The sequence below is a fragment of the Heptranchias perlo genome, chromosome 5 (assembly GCF_035084215.1).
Source record: "Heptranchias perlo isolate sHepPer1 chromosome 5, sHepPer1.hap1, whole genome shotgun sequence".
Lineage (NCBI taxonomy): Eukaryota > Metazoa > Chordata > Chondrichthyes > Hexanchiformes > Hexanchidae > Heptranchias > Heptranchias perlo.
In genome coordinates, this window is record NC_090329.1 from 60849102 (window position 1) to 60872792 (window position 23691).

Below are 23691 nucleotides of genomic sequence, written 5' to 3' on the forward strand. Positions count from 1 at the left end.
AGTGCTGGAAGAAAATCTGGGGTGATGTTTCTACCCAGGAAGCTTTCATTTTTTCACTTTTCATTTGGTGCATCTTTCTCCATTTTGGAGCCAACTGTAATTCTTTCTTGTAAGCCAAAAAAAAATTATTGTAGAAAAGTTAGAGATATCTCACATATGAAAATAAAAATTGTACAGACATCCATAAAACAGCTAGGGGGTTAGTAGGTGTAATGATCTGAGCATTCACAGATGTTTCCTTACTTCAGTTTTGCTAGCTCAACTTCTGTTCCCTCCATTACAGAATTCATATTTTTCACAATCATTTAAAATAGCAGATTTGCTCCAGGGACCATGTGAAAAGAAGACTGAAGTAAAATCCTGGTAAGTAGTAGTTAACCACACCACTTTCCAGTAACAGTTTCCAATTTTCCCCAATTGATGTCTGACATTACATTCCCACAGTCAAACAACCTGCTGAAATTCAATGTCCAGTTAACACATGGGCTGGGAATTTCCAATGCACTGCTTTTGCTCTGCTCCTGTAACTTCACCGAAAGTGCTGCGGAAGCCTCATTTGACGTCCGTGGAAGTTACGATGGCGGAGCGGGAGCAGCTCTGAGGTAATTCCCAGCCATGGTGAATTAAATAGTCACCTGAGCAACTACTGCAGAACTGCTAGTACCTTTGGAACTGTATTACAGCAGGAGCCACTACTTTCAGGATAGGAGAGGAAATTAGAGGAAAAAAGTGCCTCAATGAGACTGTTTTCTTTATAATGTTGACCAAAGTGATTAATGTCAAGGTTTATACCACAGATATATTTTTCTAAACGCCTATGCTAGGGCCAAGTAAAAGTGTGCACAGCTTTATGATCCTGTTTCAGAATTCCCCTCAATCAGAATCCATTGCCAGCAGAACAAAGCAGGAATGAGAAGGGAAGGGGGAAAAATACTTAGTAGCGAAATCTCGAGAAAAAAGCTTGCACATCCCTTTAAAGGATAAAGTCCTTTGTGCCTGGAACAAGAAAACTTTTGAAACTCGGCCCCCCAATTGGTCAGCCAACAATACCTCTATCCCCATGTAGTTTTGATAAAAAGGCCATTGTGGCATTGGGAGGAGAGCAGTAAATGTCACCTTATCAACCTGGACTGAAATTCAACTCCAAAAAGAGCTGTTGTTTAATTTAATTGGTTGATTAAATGTCTGAAGTGAATGCCATAACTTCCATTACATTGAAATGTTGAGATTGCACATTCTGGACAAGCTGCTTGAAACTATTTTCGGTCTGCAAATTGAACTAAACTGAAAGGGCGCTAAATTGGGCCGTGTAGCACCTATTATTTCGGTGCTACTTGGCCTCCTGAAGATCCAAGATGGTGTCTTGGATGTGCACGGACACTTCTAATGTGACCTGCGCCGGACGCCATCTTGGTAAAGGGCTTAGTGCATGCGCAAATAACAAGTGCCAGCATGATGTAAAGCAGGGAGAAAATGCGTTTGATCAGTATGTAACGTTGATTTCACGTGATAGACACCATTTTGACACTTAACGCTCCACTCAATGCACTGTCTTAACCCCGACCATCTGAACGTGTCTTAGAGTGGCGGGAGGTCCCCCTCACCAGCGCTATTTAAAAGGACCATTCAGGATTTACGGGTTAGTTGCTGGATTATTGCTTCTGACTGCTGATGCATTTATAACTGTTTTTGGAGGTCTCCTATACTTGAATACTAGGACGAGGTGACAGAGCCTAACATTTAGAGCCGGGACATGCAGGAGTGAAGTTAGGAAACGCTTCTACATGCAAAGAGTGGGAAAAGTTTGGAACATTCTTCTGCAAATGGCAGTTGATGCTAGTTCACGTGTGAATTTTAAATCTGAGATTGATAGATTTCTGTGAACTAAGGGTATTAAGGGATATGGGGCTAAGGCGGGTATATGGAGTTAGGTCACAGACCAACCATGATCTCATTGAATGGTGGAACAGGCTCGAGGGGCTAAATGCCACTTGCTGCCTCCTGTTATGCGCTACCTTCTCCTGCAAGAAAGCGGGACGTGTGTCTGGTTGATGTGCCTGTCATGTTGAAAAGCTGCCAGTGTGTGGCCTGTGAGCTGTGGGTGGGCGGCTTGCAATAGTAGTAATGTGTAAGGGTGAGAGGAAGCATCTGATTGGAAGAGTTGAGTAGTGATTGAAAGAGTTTGTTGGTACCTGGGTGATGGGTGTGTAGTGCGTGGAGCAGTGGATGCAGCTAGTGGTGCAGTTGGTAGGAGACGCCACTTGACAGTTGACCTCACTCACCTTGACCACTCATGTCATAGCATTGAACTTCTTCCTGCACTGCATCCATATTTGTGGTGCTGTATGCCTGGCTTTGACTTTGTCCCCCGCCCCCTCCCACTGCCTTTTGGGCCTATGTCTGGATGGCCTCTTGCACCACCCACCCCACCCCACCCCTCCACAGATGTAGGATGTCTCTCCTTCTGTCCACCTCTTGCACCAAGGCCTCTAGTGCATCATCTGAGAATCTTGGTGCATGCACTCTTGCAGGCCTGGTACCAACTTGGACTGGCAGATTGGTGAGATGTGGTGTGCAGATTGGAGGATGTGGGATTTAGTAGTGTGCAACCTTTAGTCAATGTTTTAAAATAACTCAACAGTTTGTAAACATAGGGACAGGATCCGTGTCCGATGTCTGATTTCCGTTCAGACTCCGTGCAGACAGCAGACTGTTATTTTTAGTGAATTACAGGTACCGGCTACCTTTAAGAGATTTTGGCTGGCTGTCAGAGAAACAGCCTGCCTTTAAGAGATTCATCATAGAATCATAGAAAGTTACGGAACAGAAGGAGGCCATTCAGCCCATCATGTCCGTGCTGGCTGAAAAAGAGCTATCCAGCTTAATCCCACTTTCCAGCACTTGGTCCGTAGCCCTGTAGGTTACTGCACTTCAAGTGCACAAGATTCGGGCTCCCCCTGCTGGTGGAAAGTTTGAATGCCGTTGAATCCTAGTGTCAACGCAGGTTTTTAACCCTTGTCTGACGTAAGTGCTGAGACAGGACAAATGCCACGACCTGCCTTCGACGGAAGCACCAGGGGCAGGGGTTAATCACAGATTGCGATACCCACACCCGGTTTCGGGGATTAACCAATTTAACCCCCAAAATCGTTGCTTTTGGCTTCGATTGAAAAATCTTCCTAACTAAATGCTGCTTAGTTAGGTCGTATTAAAGATGTCAGCCCTGCTCAACACAACAGGCAAGACTCAGAGGACTTGAATTTCCTCAGCGATAGAGGTGGACTGGTGGTGCTATCAGGGCCCATAGGGAACAGTAAAGGTGTAAATTGGAAGTCAGGAATGGAGGCAGAACTGGTGGGATGATGTCATCTGCTAGAATTCCTGACCATCCTGCCTCCAATGTCTCCAATGTACTGTACACCTGCAAGCGACAGGTGGCAGACTTAGGACCCATAGGATTGTTTAAGGCTGGTTTGTTTACTGCAGTCGTGCCTCGTGCTAGAGAGTCAATCTATGTTCCTTCAGGCATCTGCAGTCAGACCTGAAATTTCTATCCCTCGGTGGCTGGCCATTGCCACACCTTCCTGCCCATCCCCCACCTGACGAGCACCCCAGCTGTAACGATACTGGTGGAGGTGCCTGCCAATGATACGTTAACTGCTTGCAATTAATTCTCTGGTGCATCGGAAGACCCACCCTACTGCCATTTACTACTAATTTAATTCTACTGTATCAGTTGCAGAGTAGGATTGTGGGATTTTGGGCCCTTATACTTTATAGTGCAGCTATAAAGCACATCTTGCTTTGCAGCAACATATTGGTTCAGCATTTGGTGTTCTGATGTGAGACCATGTGCAGGGGATAATGTTAAACTGCTTAGGTACCATAGGTAACCAGTGTAAAATGTTCCTATCTAGGGAGATCAACCTCTGTGCATCACTCGCCCCTTTATGCTTACGCTCGATGGCAGTGGTGCTGGTCTTCGCTATCAAATCTGAAGACATCAGTGGAAACATCAGGTACTGGCTTCATGGGTCTCCAATTCCATTGGTTCACCAAGCTTGGAGTCATTAATACTATGGACTGTAGCCAACAGAGTGAAACTTACATGTCTCCTGTCAGCTGCACTCCTATAATATGAAAGAGCTTTAAGATGAAAGTGTAAAAAAAAGTCATGAACCAACTTTTGATTTTAAATCTTAGAAAAAAGCCGATTGAGCTCATCTGTGGCTCAGTTGCCGACATCAACGTGTAACTGAGCCATACAGATCAGTAGGGGCCAGATAGAGATGGGAAAAAAAATCATTTGAGTTCCTGCTCCTGATTCCTATCGTCCTATCTGCTAAAAAAAAGTGCATGTGTGTGGATGTCGGGTGAGGACAGGATCAGGCACAGCCGTGATGCCCTCCTTGATCACCCCCAAGATAGCAAACCCGACCCAAGTGCTGCTGCTGGTAGACAGTTACCTTTAACATCAGCAGCACTTTGTTGCGAGCATCACCCAGAGGAACTACATCCTGAGCAGAGCTTCAACTCCTCCAATAGTACTGGGGCTGGTACACTTAAACTACGGCCCTGAAATTCCACACGGGTTCCGCCAGTATCCGGCCGATCTTACCGCGGGAGACTGGGAGAATCTCTGTGGAATTGCATAGATTTTCCTGCCTTTACATTTCCAATATTAGCAAAGAAACAACAATCCCATCAGCTCTTTTGTAAGCCTTCTCTTGGCTCCACGCTTACCTATCCAATCGTAGCCAGACCATCTCCTGTAATGGCTTCTCTTCCCGCTCCTGCACCGTTACCTATGGAGTCCACCAAGGACCTGTCTTTGGTCCCCTCCTATTCATGCTGCCCCTTGGCGACATCATCTGAAGACATAGCCTCAGGTTCCACACGTACACTGATTGACACCCAGCTCTACCTCTCTCGACACATCCACCTGTGTTGTCAGCCTGCTTGTCCGACGTCTGGCCTTGAATAATTCACAATTTCCTCCAGTTAAACATTGGGTAGACTGAAGCTATCATCTTTGGTCCTTCCCCTCCCCCCCCCCCCAAACTCTGTTCCCATGCCACCAATTCCATCCCCCTCCCCGGCCACTGTATCAGGCTGAACCAGGTTGTTTGCAACCTTGGTGTCATATTTGATCCCGACCCCATACCCTCTCTATCACAAAGACTGCCTACTTCCACCTCTGTAAAATTGCCCTCTCCCTCAGCCCATTTGATGCTCAAACCATCATCTATGCTTTGTCACCTCCAGAATCGACAATTCCAATGCTCTCCTGGCCGGCCTCCCACCCTTCAACCTTCATAAACTTGAGCTCATCCAAAATTCTAACACACACCAAGTCCCATTCACCCATCAACCCTGTGCCCACTGACCTACATTGGCTCCCAGTCCCCAAATGCCTCCAATTGAAAATTCTCATCCTCGTGCTTAAATCCCTCCATAGTATGGAGGCAGGTTCTGGATAAAAGTCCTAAATTTAAAAATTTATTTAAGCAGATCCTTTTAGTAACACTAAGACTGTGCCAGAGATATTTTGTAATGAAAGAAATATGCAAATTATTTAATCTCTTCTTCAGATTTATATTTTCTTGGTCCTCACCATAAGGAGTCACACAGCCTATCTATTTGATATTGTCAGTGAGGATTATTTTTGAAAGGAATTATGATGTATTATTTTTACTTTAAGTTCTATATTTTCACAAAGGAAACCTAGAAGGTAAAATAATAATGTTAAAAATTGTGTTTCTAAAAACTGATGGCTAAAAGAGAGCTATAAACTACTTCATGTGCTTTGTTATGTCGAATACAGGTCAGTTAAGTGTAGATTCCTCTGTTATATGTGTTACCTTTTACCGATTTGATATTGTAGCTGGCGGTAATGCCCTAGCCTCAATGAAACTACCTCTGTAACTAAACAAAATAGTTATTTTAACCACACCTGGCCGACTCCTGTGCCTAATTGTGAGAGAGGAACTTTGTCCTGTGTCTTGGCCTCCCCATGGTTCCGTCTTAAATCCCGGGGATGAGATATTCAGGACAGGCACCCGCACCTATAGCGATGCAAAATAAGTGTCTGTCCCGCTAGAAACTCGGAGAGATGCCCCCTCTGAGAGGGGGAGCCCAAGGCCCTTAACAGGCCAAGAGCAGAGAAAAACTTCAGGCTCTGCAGGGAATGTAGAGGCAGCATTCAGATGGCATCAATTTCCTTTGGTCTTCACTTCTTTGGGATCTCCGGGTGGCTCACTGGCCCAGGGAACCACTGGGCCTAATTGGTGTGAACTAGGTGGAATTCCTGGGAATGCCCCCAGATATACCCCCCTAGTCAGTCTGCAATACAAAGGCTTAAGGATCGATGACCCCCACGATCAATTTGTTGACAGATCGAGGTTCAGCCTCAATCTGTGGTCCTCCCCGCCACAACTCTGCCATTGGAGTGGAATTTCTATCCTTGTGTAACATCTGACTCTCTGCCATAGAAAGTCAGGTGATAGTAACATAATGTACAATACTGAAGAACATAGAACAGAAATTGCACGATCTTGAGAGCATAATTGTGGCGTAATTCCAGTGGGAGGTCGGAATTTAGGTCAGAACCTGGATCCACAAAATTTCCACTGCATTCAGAAATCTCCAAGAAATTACAATCTGGGAGAGGTGAGCGCTTCTTCATTTACATAACACCAGCATTTTGGGACTATCTGGTGGTGTTCCCAGGCTACCCAGGGAACCCTACCAGATGTTCTTCTGATAGGCCCAGCAGCACCTACAGCTGTGGAGAGCAGGCATAGGTTCCGTTCTGGGCCTAGTGAAGGCCCCAACACAGAAGAATCAAATGGTAATCTATCCAGTTGCGCAGAATCTCTCCCCTCCTGTTTTTATGGAAAACACAACCAGCATTGATTTTAAATTATAAAAATTAGCATCGACTTTGTTTTCCCTTATAGAGTTTTATTAATTTTTGAAGCTGCCACAACAAAGCAATAGCTACTGACAAGAGGGGCAACCTGCTGTCATTCAGAAGAGATTGATATGAAGATTTACTGACCAATTTACAACCTTTGATTCTTCAATGTGAATCACATCAGAGTTCATCACTATTTCTGATGTTGAGCCAAACAGTTACTAATGCCATCAAAGGACCAAAAGCAGGTGCAAGGCAATGCTGCTAGGCATCTATTTTTTAAACTGCAAGCAAACAAATACAATCTGACATGTAATGCCATTGCTGAACATCAATGCCATATCAAAGACTGCACATGCCCAGCAGTGTGTTTGTGTGATGATGTCACAGCAAGGTCAGTTAAATGCTGTTTGTTATTGATAACAGCCTGGGCTCTTCCAGATGTTTTTCTGTTAAAATAACACAAGTTCTTTAAATTTTTCTTAATTATATGTTAAGATCTGCAGTAACTGTACTAACCTACTCAATTTCTTGCAAATACTCACAATTTTTAATGTATGTAATTCATAATAAAACACCAGAAATACTTATATACACAAGGCATCTCTTCCTACAGAGTGGAATAAATCCACCTGTCTGATAGGCCTCACTCACTCATGCTTCCTCTTCTTGCCCAGTGGCAGATAAGGCTGCAGTCAGGTTCCTCCACCTAGCATCATCTCACGTGACTGCCTGTGCTTCTGTCCACTTTCATCCAGACAATAGAATAATACTTAAGACACAAAACTAGATTAAAAATTGCTTAAGATGCTGCACTAATCATCCAAGAGAAAAATATCGCCTTTCAAGTTTTGTTTTTCCTGAGGTTCAATGGTGTGGTACTGAACCATACAGACCAGGAAAGTTTCAATTTTTTATTATTTTCCGGGAAACTTTAACTCTCTCCGCTAGAAATTGTGCATGGGCATTGAGTGAGAAGAGGATTGGGTTCAGCTCTGTTCCCAAACAGTCAAGTAGCCTGTTTAGGCTCATATACAAAGAGTAACCAGTTGGTGAAGTATCGAATTGCTGCTGGGACCATTGGAACCGTTCCCCAGCATAAATCACTGTTGTCAGAAAAGAGAAGAAAATGGGAAAAAAATTGAAACTGCAACTAAACATATAGGCCTAGATCTCCCACCTCCCAATGCCAGCTCCAGCAACCCGGGTAGAGAATGTGCAGATGGCCTCTGCACTGTGTAAGCCAGCCAAAATTCTTTGTAAAATTACTGTTCCTTTTTGGCCTGTGCAATCCATCTCTGCCATGATTACAATGCTGGATGCCTAGGACTAAAAGCGCCCCTTACACCTAGAATTTTCAAAGTGTGGGAAATATGTCAAGGATGTATTTCTTTCATTTGCATCCTGTTGCAATATGTCTGTCTGTCTATATGGGCCCACGAAGCTGGGAGTTGGGGGGGTGAACATTACAAGAGGCGGGAACGTGTCTCCCAGCAAATATCTGCCCCCATCCACAGCAGATCTAACGAACAATTGTTGGGGAGCGGGCGGGAAATCTGAACTTCTTCCAATTGAGGTTCGTCAACCAGTCCAGAGTCTTAGCTGAGTCAAATCAGAAGATTAATTTGATTATCTTTCCTGTTTTCCTGTAAAATATTTTATACTTTCTTTCCTTCCGCTCTTCAGGTCTTGTTGCACCACACCCCATTCCCCAGGTGATAAAAGCAGGCAGGTAAAGCCTCTTCTGGGCCTCGGCCTATGCTGTCCTGTCTCCAGCCACTCGGGAGATTAATGGGCTGTGATTCCTTTTCTGATTTTCACTCCTTTCATGTGGGAAAATAACTGGCCTCCTCTTGGTATCTCCCATTGAAGGCCTGACCAAGACAAGGGGCTCTTCATGTGGGGAATTGCAAGTTTGAGCCTGAATCACACTACTCCACAGTGTTAGGGTTTTAACTATCTATGTTACCCTGCCACCAGCATCATACTTACAAAGCTCGTGAGTCTACCTGCTTTCCTTCTTTTAAAATGAATATAGTGTGTTGGGATTGTTAAATACTTGATTTTTTAAAAAAAACTACTTTGAAATTTTTGCTTCAATATCTTTAAGAGGCTTGAGCTAATAGGCCTCATTTTGGGAGTGAGACTCGTATCAAGGTATTTTCCCCATTCTTAAGTCTCCCTGTGGCAGGCACTATTAGTAATTAGGGACAGCTGAAGAGCAGGGAAATTACCTGCTTCTAGACATCTGTTAACAGTGCTCTGAATTTACATACCAGCAGTCATGTGAGAACACCCTGGGGTTTTCCGTGCTCTCTGTGGGGAAATACTAGAATCTCAACTCACTGTCTTCCCATAGTTGGTATGTTTGAGATCAGGAGCTTGGTTTGTGTGTGTTTAGGGTTATCACAGGTATAATCCTCTGTACCAGCACTCAGTGATGCATCACACTGTTGCTCCAATGTATTTGCATGGTGTGCTACTGTTTCCTGATAGGTCTTTTAAAGTCACCTGGTTTGCCAGTTAGCTAAGTCATGTGACTTTACCCTGTTAGCTGCATAAGTTACTTATGTGTCTCTTTCTTTTATCAGTGGGGGAAAGATCTGAAACAGCCCTGCATGAACTTCAATGGAGAGTTACATGCAAGCAGCACAATGATGTCTTCACAATGCAGTGATGCATTTGGACTTGCACTACCGGGCTGCATATTTAGTAAATAAACAGCCATTTCTGTTCAGCGATATTTATATGCGCCTTTAAGCCTGTGATGCCTTTGTTAGAGTGCAACTTTACTGGGGTAAGTGCAGCCGCCACAATATTTTAATTCTACAAAAAACAGATTGACAAACTCTTTGTTTAATGGATTATTTGATGGATTATTTTTCCTAACATTATTGCTTTGTTTGACTCACTGGGTAGATTTCCCCCCCCCCCACCCCAGGGGGGCCAGCCCACAGACTGTACCCTCCGGCTGCCCAATAGTCCCAGCAGCAAGCTGGACTTCATCATCAATACGCCAGCAGGCTATGGCCGGAACACGAGGCGCCCTCAGGGCAACCCACCAGATCCAGGCTGCTGCAATATCAGGCTCCTGCTCCTGCCGGCTGCACAAAAGTACAGTACAATTTGACTTTGGGCTCCTCTTTGGCTGGACCGCCAGCTGATACTGGGCAGGGTGAGCACGGTGCACACTCCATCCTGTTATGTCCTAAAATCGGATCCAAATTTGCATATTAAAAAGGCCAATCGCCTGACTCAGGCGGGCGCTCAGGCTGCCCAACTGTAGCCTTGGGGGAAGATTTCTACAGTGACAGCGAGGACAGGGCTGTAAGTAATTCCCCATATTTCTGGGGGTGCTACTGCCAGGTGGGAGACCTCAAATCCACCACCCCCCGCCAATGTTAGTTAAAGCGATGAACCAGTACTTTAATTTTCGGGGTTGCCTAAGGACGGCTCACAATAATAACCTTGTGGTTATATTTACAGACACACCAGCCATATTTTGTAGCATGTTAAAGGTTACTTGAATTCTTCCTACCAGGGTCATTTTCAATTTCGGGGTGGAGGGGGGGGCAGTAAACTGGTGGAAGGGCCCGATTATCCTTTGTATTGACTTCAATGGAAAGGTAAATCAACCAGGGTGTATAATGGGCAGCCCTTCCGCTACCTACCGTCAGACTTCTACCTCCGCCGAAGTTAAACATAACCCCCCTCAAGTAGTCCACTGAATCCAGCTACACTTACCGAGTGGTTTTAAATTTAATCTACAAAACTTTGAATATCGCATTCAAACTGAAGGTTCTTCCCTCCTGATGACCAGGAAGGTCCCATGTTCGATCACCGGATCTTAACTGATCTCGGCTAGGGCGACGCGACTGATCTCAGCATTCCTGGATTAGGGAAACAGAAAAATCTTTCCAAGTTTCATGCTCCCGATCTCTACCGGTGGGTGGCCTCTACTGTAGGATATGGGGAGGATTGGACCATGTGGTCGAATAGCCTGCTGATACTCACCCTATTTGGAGGGTTTCCGTTTCTCATGCAGCAACACCCCTGCATTGCTGTGTTCAGGAGATAAAAGGGGGAAAAAAAGGGAGAAAAAAATTAACCACAGAAAAAAAGAAACCATTCAGACTTGATTCTCTGCAGTTCTGCAACTTGCTCTGGTCATCTCCAAAGAGAAGCAATTGCAATTTTAACTGCACAGTGCTCATGGTACTTTTAACACAAAGAAAACCTTCTGGAATTAATGTTCATTTTAGTCACACCGATAAGTTTGAGTGGCGCCGACAGAGTGAAGGCATTGGTCACTGGGAAGTCGCAGAACAAATCAGACAGTTCATCCCGCTCCTCCAGTTCGTAAGTGGCGTCGTTAAGCATTCGTTGGTGTAAGTGGCAGGTCTGCTCAATCTTCAGCTTGTTGATGTCGCTGCGAAGGTGCATCAGTTGTCTTGCCAGCTCCTGGTCTTGCAGACGCATTTCTGTCTGTTTAGAAAAAAACTGTGAATTAGTACAGTAACAAGCAGCAAAAACACATCAACACAAACGCAATAACGGAGAGGGTTGATGAAAGTAGTGTGGTTGATGTTGTGTATATGGACTTTCAAAAGGCCTTTGATAAAGTACCACATAATAGACTTGTCGGCAAAATTAAAGCCCATGGGATTAAAGGGACAGTGGCAGCATGGATACAAAACTGGCTAAGGGACAGAAAGCAGAGAGTACTGGTGAATGGTTGTTTTTCAGACTGGAGGGAAGTATACAGTGGTGTTCCCCAGGGGTCAGTATTAGGACCACTGCTTTTTTTGATATATATGTTAATGACCTGCACTTGGGTAGACAGGGTATAATTTCAAAGTTTGCAGATGACATGAAACTCGGAAATGTAGTAAACAAATGTGGAAAATAGTAACAGACTTCAGGAGGACATAGATAGACTGGTGAAATGGGCAGACACATGACAGATGAAATTTAATGTAGAGAAGTGTGAAGTGAAGCATTTTGGTAGGAAGAATGAGAAGAGGCAATATAAATTAAATAGTATAATTTTAAAGAGGGTCCAGAAGCAGAGAGACCTGGGGGTGCACATACACAAATCTTTGAAGGTTGCAGGACAAATGGAGAAGGCTGTTAAAAAAGCATATGGGATCCTGGGCTTTATTAATAGAGGCATGGAGTACAAATGCAAGGAAGTTATGCTAAACCTGTATAAAACACTGGTTAAGCCTCAGCTGGAGTATTGTGTTCAATTCTGGGCACCACACTTTAGGAAGGATGTCAAGGTCTTAGAGAGGGTGCAGAAGAGATTTACTAGAATGGTTCCATGGATGGAACAGTTATGTGGAGAGACTGGAGAATTTGGGGTTGTTCTCCTTAGAACAATTGTAAACAATTTTACAACACCACGTTATAGTCCAACAATTTTTATTTGAAATCTACAAGCTTTCGGAGGCTTCCTCCTTCCTCAGGTAAATGTGAATTGACCACAATTGAACACAATACTCCAGCTGAGGCTTAATCAGTGTTTTATACAGGTTTAGCATAACTTCTTTGCATTTGTACTCCATGCCTCTATTAATAAAGCCCAGGATCCCATATGCTTTTTTTAACAGCCTTCTCCATTTGTCCTGCAACCTTCAAAGATTTGTCTCCTTAGAACAGAGAAGGTTAAGGGGAGATTTGATAGAGGTGTTCAAGATCATGATCGGTTTTGATAGAGTAAATAAGGAGAAACTGTTTCCAGTGGCAGAAGGGTCGGTAACCAGAGGACACAGATTTAAGGAGATTGGCAAAAGAACCAGCGGCGACATGAGGAAACATTTTTTTATGCAGTGAGTTGTAATGATCTGGAATGCACTGCCTGAAAGGGTGGTGGAAGCAGATTCAACAGTAACTTTGAAAAGGGAATTAGATAGATACTTGAAGGGAAAAAAATTTACAGGGCTATGGGGAAAAAGCTGGGGAATGGGACTAATTGGATAGCTCTTTCAAAGAGCCAGCATAGGCACGATGGGCCAAATGGCCTTTCTCTGAGCTGTAACTACTATGATACTGGTTCAGCAAATAGGCAAATTTTCTGGCTTGCTGCTCCAGATGCTTTTTACCTTTGGTAGTCTAAATTCTCAAACAATGTTGGGCTTTGTGTGTATTCTCTCCTGTCAAACTGAAGATAGGCTGTGTAATTGAAGGGTGAGGCAAAGGCTGACTGTTGATCCTTATGTCGATCCATAGTCGTGCATGTGAAGCCCATTATCAGTATTCACTCATGCTTGAACAAATTTACCTCTCAGTTCACTCCTTTTTAGAAGGATTGAACTCTTGTTCCATGCCCCTCTTTGTTTCCCAAATACTTTGCTGTCTGTATCTACCTCCTTGTCTACGGCTGAATTCATTAAGACACCCCAATGACACTGATCAGCAACCGATGGCTCGTCAACCTTCAGGACTTGATTAAAATGTGACTGCAATTATTATATATTTTACTAATATTTGTCATAAATGCAATCAAACAACAAATTTGCACAACTTTCTAACTAGCATAGTCATAAAGCTGAATAAATACTTCTTGTGTAAAAATCTACTTTACTTAAAGTATGTGTCAGTAAGATTGTAGAGATGTACGAGTGTATACAACCAAAAATATTGCTCACTGGTCCATGTCCACCACGTGGCCATGATGGACCAATCAAATCTAGATATTCAATTCCACAAAAACACACAAAGAAGCCATGTTGGATTTTGTGCCCACTGTGTGCTTTTTAGTTACTTTGTTCCCACCTGATTTTCCTGCTACTTCTCATTATTTTTATCCCCACTTATTTTAAAATTGTCTGTTCCCACTCTGCCTTTCGCCACCAACCTTCCTCAGCCTCAGCCTCAACCTTAGGCTTAGGCCTCCAACCCCTAATCCAACATCTGTTATTTTATTTTTGCTTCTGGTCCTGCCACGTGATACTCGGAGAGGACTGAGACAATATAGATCCTAACCAACCCTTCACCACCAACAGAACAAAGATTAAAAAAACAAAAGCAACATGCAATGAAAGCAAGAGGAAACAAAAAACAACTAACAGAAACCAAAAACTGAACACAGAAAAAAAGCAGCATCCCAATCACAATGAAAACAAGAAGACAGCTAACAGAAACAAAAAAAAGTTAAGCAACGGTAAAAGCAACGCTGCTCCCTGTCACTGATAAGTGTTTCTTCTCTCTCTTATGGGGAGCTGGAGGAAGAGAAGACAATCTGAGTGGTTAGTCTTTAACTTTACATTTCAGTATCCACTGATCGGTTTGAATCCATTTTCAAAATCTGCATCAACATTTTGTTAAATTAACAGAATTTGCTTTTAAACCATTAGCCACTGCCAGTAGCAAGCTGTTGCTGTGTAAAATGTGCTTGTTCCTGCAATGAAAATCTGCTATTGTGTTTCTAGGATGTGCTGGTGATTGAGAGTGTGGGTGTGTGTGAGTGGTGCTCAATCATCTTTTTTTTATATAGTGCAGTGGATAAGCATCCTTAATGTAAATTTTGTTGAGCAGATGTCTGCATGTCAATGAGCTTTATGCTAAAGAGGGGATTGAATGCCTAGCTGTTTTAAGACACTAGCATAATACCCCTGGCACACAGGCCTATTTCACAGCTGATCTATCAGTAAACAGATCACTGAGGTAACATTTAAAACTGCTGTGAATTGAAATAAAAAGTAAATGAAGGGGAAGTAATTACAACAGTTCATCTTAGTGTTATCCAGTTTTCAGCAAAGACCTTTAGGAGAACTAGAAAAGGAGGGAGTGTCTTGTTAACCTTAAGGTTAAAAGATAAAAGAGAATGTGTTCAAACTTACCAATTCCTTCCTGAGCCAGTTTAGTGCCTCGTCAATATTTTCAAAGCCACTAAATTTTCCTGACGTCAAGCTGCCATCCCTGACAGAACTCCCATTGAGGTGCTTTTGTGTTCTCTTGGAGTTGCTGGGCTCCTCACTGGGCTTTTTTGTCACTGGGAGCCCTTGGTCTTCCGACGGCTTTGAATTTTTCCAGTCTTTCCCTTCAAGTTTGGCTTTCCACTCTATGTAGGAAGGTCTTCTGGTTTCAAGCCTCAGTTTCTGGGTGAGTGCTTTCAGACTCCTCAAATGATCATCACTCTGACTCTCTGGGTTGTCCTGTCCATCATCAAAAAGCTTTAATTCAAGTTTTGGCACAGACCAAGCAGCCATCGTGTCTTATTTAAATTGTAGCTGTTATCTGTAAGAAAGAACAGATCCCCTGAAATCCTGTTTTAATGAACACCGTTTTGAAAGGTTTCAGAAGTCCCAATGCTGAGATTGCTCTTGATTCAAGGAACTATTACTGGCGCAAACAAGATCTCATTGTGAATGGATTTTACTGATATTATTAATGCTTTGTATTTTATTGGTCTTTTAAAATAGCCGTGCATTTTCATAGGAGTACAACATGAACTAAAATCAGCGACACTTCTACATTTTTGCCGATTTCTTTTGATGCAGATTTCTGAAATTCTGATGAAAATCCTGATAATTATCAGCATAAAAAACACACGAAAATGTTTGAACCTATACAAAAGACAAATTCTTGCTTCCGTCAGCTTCCTTTAGTGCCCAACAGAAGGCCACGTGCCCCTCTACACAGCACTTGTCCACCAGACCACAGACTTTTCCACAAGTGCTGCAATTCCTGGTTGATTGTCCTACATGATGATGAAATCAAAAATGATGGGCAGAATTCAGATATCACTGCAGCACTGCTAAATACTTTTACCATAATGTTGTTGAACTCAATGTACTTGTTTACCTCTTTTAGCTGCTGATGTGATTACAATACCAAATCCGGGCTCCAAACTTGATAGTGACAAAATTTGTTGTGGGAGAGAGCATTCCTGCTAGGAAGTAGCAATGTCGTTACATCAGAAATAAAAACACGGGGGACAGTGACGGATGCCAGGAATTTCCCTGAGGGCTCCCCCAATCGGCAACTGTAACTTCGGCGAAAGGTTGGTGGAAACCCTGTTTACGGGCCTTTCCGCCGGCCGATTGGGAGAATCTCTGAGGAAATTCCCAGCGAGAAATACAGGAATCTCCTAGAGAAAATAATTTGGACTGAATCCAGTGAGAAATAAAGATTGTTTTTTAACAACACTAAGGGAAGGAAAGAATAAATCAACATACACATACACCAGGAATTTCCTCAGGGGCTTTCATAATCGGCCGGTGTACCTTAGGCGCAGGATTGGTGGAATCCCTGTTTATGCATCTATCCGGGGTTTACGCCGATTGGAAAGAAAGCCCCCCAAGCAAATTCCCGGAGCTGATGCACATTTAATCCACAGTAACTAAAAATTACCATTACAAACTATCTTCTGCAGAATAGTTACGCACGTGCTACCCAGTGCTTTATGATATATACTATTCCACTTGTACCTTGTGGCCAATGCTTTCACCTAGGTGATTGAGACAAGCGGGTGGAATACAAAGAGGATATAAACTGGCTGAAAAAAGTTCTGTAGTAACTGTATAGATTTGGCTAAGATCAAGTGGTCAAGTGGGGGAAGGCAACCATTTGGAGCCTTCCTGCCATTGTATGCCGGGGGGATGCATTCAGGGAGAAATCCCCTCGGGCAGAGTGTAGAGCTTTGGCTTGTAGAGCTTTGGCTTGATGTAATGTCACTGCAAGGAATCTGGAATGAATCTGTAAGGCAATAAGGCACCCCAGAGTGTCAGAAAAAAAAACTGTATAGATTGTTAACTTGCTGCTGAATCTCTTGTGCAAAGCTTTGACAAACATGATCATGCAGCATGTCATACAGAGCGAGGTGTGATGCCCTGTTTCTGACAGGCAGTTAAGTCCTTTTGTTTACCGTCTTCTTATCTGTCAGCACCATGTTTCAGCAGTGGCACTGGGGGAGGGGGGGATTTTCAACTGCCGGCTGCCATTTCTCGCCTGAACAATATAGATGTGGAGATGCCGGTGATGGACTGGGGTTGACAATTGTAAACAATTTTACAACACCAAGTTATAGTCCAGCAATTTTATTTTAAATTCACAAGCTTTCGGAGATTTTCTCCTTCCTCATTTGCCTGAGGAAGGAGAAAATCTCCGAAAGCTTGTGAATTTAAAATAAAATTGCTGGACTATAACTTGGTGTTGAACAATATAGAGGAAGAGGAAACCTGTGGGCACCTTATACCTATTTTCCTGCCTGATTCAATTTTCAGACAGGCCTTTAAATGGACTCCCAACACTCCTCTGGACTCTCAAATTGGACTTCTACGCCAGTTGTAGGACCGAGATTGCAATTTTAATGTACAATTGGGCAGAGCATTCACCACGCATGCTAGTCCCAGTTGTACTCAAAGTGGCTTTTAAAGGGACCACTGGAGGCTGCTCAGGAAAGGGTAACATTCAGTTTTTTTAAAAAAGGTTTTTGTGGGACCAGAGCATTTGTGCTCCACAAAAATTTCCTGACCCACTGCCGGCTTGATCTTGATCCCCTTCGGGTTCCATCCCCCCCTGCCCCAACAGGCCAAATGCCTGTCGGCTCTGCTCAGAAGCCGATTTTCACCCACAGCAGTGGAGCACCCCTTTGGCGCCTGCAGCTTGCACATCATCAGTAGGGTCTAATCCCAGCTCACCTTCCGTATTAGTGGGTGAACTATCCAACGCTTGATGAATTCTGCTTCATAATGATAGGAAGAGCCAACATCGAAAGATCAAAAAGCGACTTCGTTATGAACGCTTGGCCGCCACAAGCCAGTTATCCCTGTGGTAACTTTTCTGACAAAGCTTGAGCGAAGCCCTTACCTGAAAATGGTTCGAGCCCCCTGACCTTGGCCGTGGGTGGGAACTGTGGGCACTGCTGACTTCACGCCTGTTTTGGGCTGAAGTTGATAATTCCACCCTCCAATGAGTGTTTATATTTCTGATGTCAGAGTGTTGCACATCTGCACACAGCCCCCTTTCCCCGCCCCCCCCCCCCACCATGCTCCAGCTCAGCTCAAAGAAAACCCTTCCATTGATTGATTGTTTTCCTCTCATTGAAGTGAGCTCCCAGATGATCTTGGCGTATCTGATCATCTTTCAAGTCTTTCCTGCTGCAGCTGGTTCTATATCAGCTTTCTCCCTTTACACCCATGAAAGGCCACCATGGAACTTGCTTCAGTTGAGATCTGGCGTGAGTCCTTCTGAGGCCTTCTTAAGAAAGGTAATCAATCCCAGAGGTGATCAATTACAAAAGAAAAATTCTTTAACCTATTTGGGCCTCAGGAGGACTCTGCTCCACCTTGGGAGGGCAGATTGGTTTGGGCCAGGTCAGCTGCCACTGATCGGCCTTTATGACCCCGTCTCTGTGATTTGGCTTTGGGCAAAGGCGGGCAGGGTTCCCCATTTCAGCATCCAACTGCAGTCTTCTCAGGGTTTTCACCTCCACTACTCTATTTAGAAATCCATTCCATGTATTGGTCACTCTGTGTTAAGAAGAATTTCTTGATATCTATCCTAAATTTACCTGCTATTCGCTTGAACCCTTGACCCCCTTGTCCTTCTCTTACAATATAATTTAAAGTAGTATTCTTGATTTACCTTTTCCATTCCCCTGTCTAATATAAGACGGCTCCTTTCCCGGCTGAAAAACCCTAGAATCTCCAGCCTTTCCTTATAGCTCAAAATCCTTTGAAACCAGGGATCAGCCTCGTGGCTCTTCTCTGCACTGCCTCCAATGCTTGAATGTCATCCTTGTGTCTTGGCGACCAGAAATGGACACAGTGCTAAAGGTTGCGGTCTGACCAGTGCACCAAGCAGTTTGCTCACCACATCCTCAGACTAGTATTCAACTGTTCTGGCTATGTAGTCCAATATTCTATTGGCTTTGTTGACTGCTGCTCTCCATCACATGTTGAGCGTTGAGCCTACTAAAACTCCTAGGTCTCTTTCGGCTTCACACTTTTCTATTTCAATAGCATTCACGGAGTAACTGTGTTGCTTATTTTTTCTTCCTATGAGCAGTACTTTACACTTGTCTGTATTAAATATTATTTGCCATTGCTCTGCCTACTCACATATTTTATCCAACTCATTCTGTAATTTCTGGGCTACCTCCTTTGATTCTGCTGCCCTTTTAGTTTGAGAATTTGTCCAATTTGCACTGAGTTTCTGAATCCAAGTTATTTATATAAATTAGAAACAGCAGACGACCCAACACCGAGCCTAGATAGCATGCACCCAGAATATTGAAGGAGTTTGGGGAGGAGATAGTGGAGGCACTAACCAAAATTTGTCAAAATCTTTGGAAATGCGAATTGCACCAAAGGACAGGAGGTGGTAAATGTTACACAACTGCTCAAGAAAGGGCAAAAGAATAAGTCAGGAAATTATAGGCCAGTTAATGTTACATTAGTTGGGGGTTCTAGAGTCTTTGGTACTGGATGAAATTAGTCAATGTCCAGAAAGGCGTGGACTAATCAGAGACAGTCTACATGGATTTGTATAGCGCAGATCATGTTTCACTAATTTAATTGAATTTTTGGATGAAATCACAAAATCTCATAGGTAAAGGGAGTGCGATGACGCATATCTGCATTTTCAGAAAACTTCTGTGCTACATAAGTGGCTTGTTTTGAAGACAGAGACACATGACATTAAAAGGAATGTAACCACATAGAGATGAGTGGGGAGCTGAAAGCAGTGTGCAAAGGTAAATGGATAATTTTTCAATTGGTGCAATATGGGTTTGCTGGGACCTCATCTGTTTACCATTTATATAAATGATTCAAATGTAGGCACAAGAGGAATGATATTGAAGTTTGGTGATCAAATTATGGGCCATGAAAAACTATGAGGAAGAATGCAGGAGAACATAAACAGGTCAGTGGATTGGGCAGATTTTGCAGTTCAATACAGAGAGCTATCAATAGTACACTTAGAAGAAAGAATGGTGAAAGGAAGGATATCCTAAATAGTAAGATCCTTAGCAGAGTGGAGGAATGGAAAGATCTAGGGTGAAGATTCATAGATTTTTAAAGGTGGGAGTACAAGTAAAAAGACCATAAGACAACAAATTGGATTCTGAGTTTTAATATCTAATGACATTGAATATATTAGCAAAGAAGTGATACTGAATTTGTACAAAACATTGGTTAGGCCACATTTGGAGTATTTTGTGCCCCCAAAAATCTGCAGGTCTTCTGACACTTTCCATCTGTAGGTCAGGTGGGAGTGCGGCGGAAGGACCAGAAATGAGGCCAGAACCCAGAAACACCAGATCCTAGCCTGCGCTGCTACTTTCTGCGGGGCCTTGTTTGGGGCAGAACCTCCATCTCTCCGAAACATGGTCTCCTGTGCCAGTGGGGGTATGGTCAGGGGAGAGGGGCTTCCTGCTTGGTATGCCAGGTAAAAGGAGGTGTATTGTCCTCCCAGCCAGGAGAAGTAAGGCCCACCCAGGGGGTGGGGGGGGGGGGTTTAGCATGGGTCTTGGCTTGGACCCTTGAGGACAGAAAATTTCAGGAAAGGGCCCCCTAAGAGCTTAACTAATAGGCTGCTGGGCCTAGTGATGCTGGGGTTTTTACAAGCAGCAGGCCTCCCCTGCAATACCTGTGCCCCATTATGGTGGGCAGTTGAGATCCACCCATACTGACGCGGTCACCTGCTGGAAATATTTAAAATCGGGAACCTCCGCCTGACCCAGAGTCAGCTGTGGAGGTTCCTCACGAGCAGATCCCTATGTTTATACCAGGATCGACGGCCCATGGATTTTCAGGGCCAGAATTATCACTAGACGCCTGATAGGGAAGTTAGAAGAGTTATTTTCACAGAGAGAGATTATTAGAGGCAATTTAATTTGGAGCACTATTTGGGCAGGCGGTGGTCAGGGCATGCGTGCTAGCTGTCGGGAGGAGTCAACGTGGGACCCAATCCATTTCGGACCTTGGTCTTCATTGTAATGCAGTCGGTGAGCTGCCAGCGCAAAACGCACTCCCCAGTAGGCAGCTCGCTGATCCGAGGTAGGGAATTGGGTGGGTAGGGGCAGGGCTGCTGAATATGAAGGGACTGCAGCAGTACCTTAAAGGGGAACGGTACAACTGTCAGGAATAAAAATAAGCAGCACTTCAGAGCTTAGGGTATCTTGTGTGCAGAACCTACAGCAGAAAATACATTGAATTTGGAAGCCTATTAGGATCAAAATCCATAAGCAACTGCCATAAAAACGTATCCTAAACCTCCATCCAACTTTCCCTGACTGCAGTTGAGGATCCCTTTAATGTTCGCTGAAAACGGTCAGTTCCAGACTAGTACCGCCCATGTATGGTGGGCGGGAGTATTCAGGCCGGCAGAGACAAAAATTATGTTGGTGCTCCTAACTGCGTCATCTGGCTCCAATAAGCATATACAGATGAGCTGTTTCTGACGGGAGCTACAGTTGCCTGGATGGAAGTCAGCCCAAAAATCAGGACAGACAGCAACATGGAGATAAGTCGGTGCTTCCACCAGTCATACAATGTTGATCCTACTACTGCCCTGTTTTAAGCACAAATGGGGCAGTAGTGACAAGAAGATCACCCCCAGAATGTTTTAACTCTACTGACACAAATGGCAGAGAGTACAAAAGGGAATAAGACAAGTATTTGAATAGGAAGAATATGGAAGCATACAGGGAAAAGGCAGCGAAGCAGAATTAAATAACTCCAGTTGAGGAGATAATAATGGACTGTACTTTAATTTCTGTGAATCTGTCTTTTATCAATGACATTTAAAACACTTCAGAAACATAATTACTGTAAATATATTTTGGCAGACTCAATGCCCATTGACACTAATTTACATTTACACTTGAATGCCTGTAAATTAACCTTCCTCAGTCTGAGTCTTGGAAGAGTCACTCTGAGGGTCGGTGAACTTGATAAGACTGAGATTAAAAAGAAGAAACTGGGACTTTTAGATTGCTAGTTTTTCTGTCTATAGGATTCCAAAGAATAGATTAGGAAAAATTTCTGCTTATAAATTTATCTTTATTCCACTGGCTCAAAATTAAACATTTCTTCATATCATACCGAAAATCTTTTTTACTAAACCAAATAATGTGCACTATTCACTCTTGTAAATTTGATGATAGTCATTACGAAAAGTTTAGGGTGTAGACTCCTGAAGCTCATAAGTTTGAAACAGAACCAGCACACACCAGAGGAGCAGTCAATAGCTAGTCATTGGTTTGTTGCAGCATCATAGAGTTGAATACAGGTACTTGATGTTGCTTCTACATGCATAGTTGTTTACTGGCAGTGGTTTGTAAGATCAACAACAGAATGCACGCAGTAACTATATTTACACAGTTTACGGCTTTTCAGCCTCTTTTCTGCCAATCCCAGATTCCAAGAAAAGAGGGAAATATCATAAATGAGTGCAACTAACACACAAACCACAAATTCTCGGGATCAATCTGCACTAGGGAAAGCTAAATATCCCCCCAAAAATTGAGTTTGTGACAAAATGAGGTAAATTTTAACCCCCAAGAACGGGTGGGTTGGGAGCAGGTGGGCAATGAAAATTCTGAGAATTTGGAGCGCGCCCACTTCCGGGTTTGACCCAGACATGTTTGGATGTGCCCGCGTTTCTGACACCTGGGAGTATTTTAAATGGAAAATTAATGAATTAAAGAACTTAAAGGGATTACCTTTTTGTGTATTGAGTTACACAAACCATTTTAACTTCTCCTGAACATGTCTCTCATGGCCTCTGAAACACGTCATGGAAACAGAGGCGAGTTGCAGCTGACCCTCTTTTGGACCTTTAAACCAGTGAGTTTTTGCAGCAGGGCACTCAGGAAACCTTTGGCTGGGAGTTCTTTGTGTTTAGACTGAGATTTCTTTGTTCACACTCAGAATTCTTGTGTTCAGACACATTTACCTACATTTTGGACCCCTTCAAACTGACAAGATCAGGACGGGGAGGCATAATGGATTTATTCAGCAGTACATCTGAGGAGGGGGCATATCACCATCCATGGCAGGCACAGCGTGCAGTTCTGGGAGTTGCAGTTCCACAAGACAGAGGTGTGCCACAAGGACCTGCAGGAGAGGGGACCAACGGAGGAGCCAAGGTTGCAGGAGGCACTATCCACGTAAGAGGGTGTACAGGCAGATGCTGAGCTTCCTGGACCTCTCTGAGGAGCAGTGCCTACACAGGCTGAGACTGAGTTGCCAGATAGTTGCAGAAATCTGCACACTCCTTCATGCAGAGCTGCACCCGGCTGGGTCTGGTGGCCAATTCATTGCACACACTTAGCAATCCGAGGACCTCCACATGAGCCAGGACTGTTCATCAGTCGAAAGGGATATCACGCCATCAATATGCAGCTGGTTTGCGACCACCGGAAGAGTTTTCTGCAGGTGTGTGCCAAATTCCCTGGCAGCTGCCATGATTCCTTCATTTTGCGCGAGTCCAACATCCCGGCCCTCTTCCATGCACAAGACAGATTTAAGGGATACCCATTGCAGACGTGGCTCATGACATCTGTGAGAAACCCCACCAATGAGGCACAGCAATGGTACAACGACAGTCACATCACCACCAAGTCTGTCATTGAACAAACCATAGGAATGCTGAAGATGCGTTTCAGGTGCCTGGATCTATCTGGGGGAGCCCTTCAGTACTCACCAGCGAGGGTGTGCAGAATAATAGTCGTGTGTTGCATCTTGCACAACATCGTTCAGCAGAGAGGGTTACAGGTGGAGGAGCTCGAATGCACTCATGAAGCATCCTCATCTACCAGC

At 43.8% G+C, this 23691-nt stretch overlaps 1 protein-coding gene across 1 annotated transcript in view; it reads right to left on the bottom strand.

The window, feature by feature from the left end:
- Nucleotides 1-6955: 6955 nt before the first annotated feature.
- The window catches only part of fam167aa (family with sequence similarity 167 member Aa), a 29261-nt gene continuing 12525 nt past the window's right edge, over nucleotides 6956-23691 (bottom strand). Inside the window, exons 2-3 of the mRNA XM_067983781.1 lie at nucleotides 14761-15157; nucleotides 6956-11401 (exon numbers count right to left, since the gene is read on the bottom strand). Coding sequence (XP_067839882.1) covers nucleotides 11138-11401; nucleotides 14761-15129 — 633 coding nt within the window. The 5' untranslated portion in view covers nucleotides 15130-15157 and the 3' untranslated portion in view covers nucleotides 6956-11137. The remainder of the gene's footprint in view (nucleotides 11402-14760; nucleotides 15158-23691) is intronic.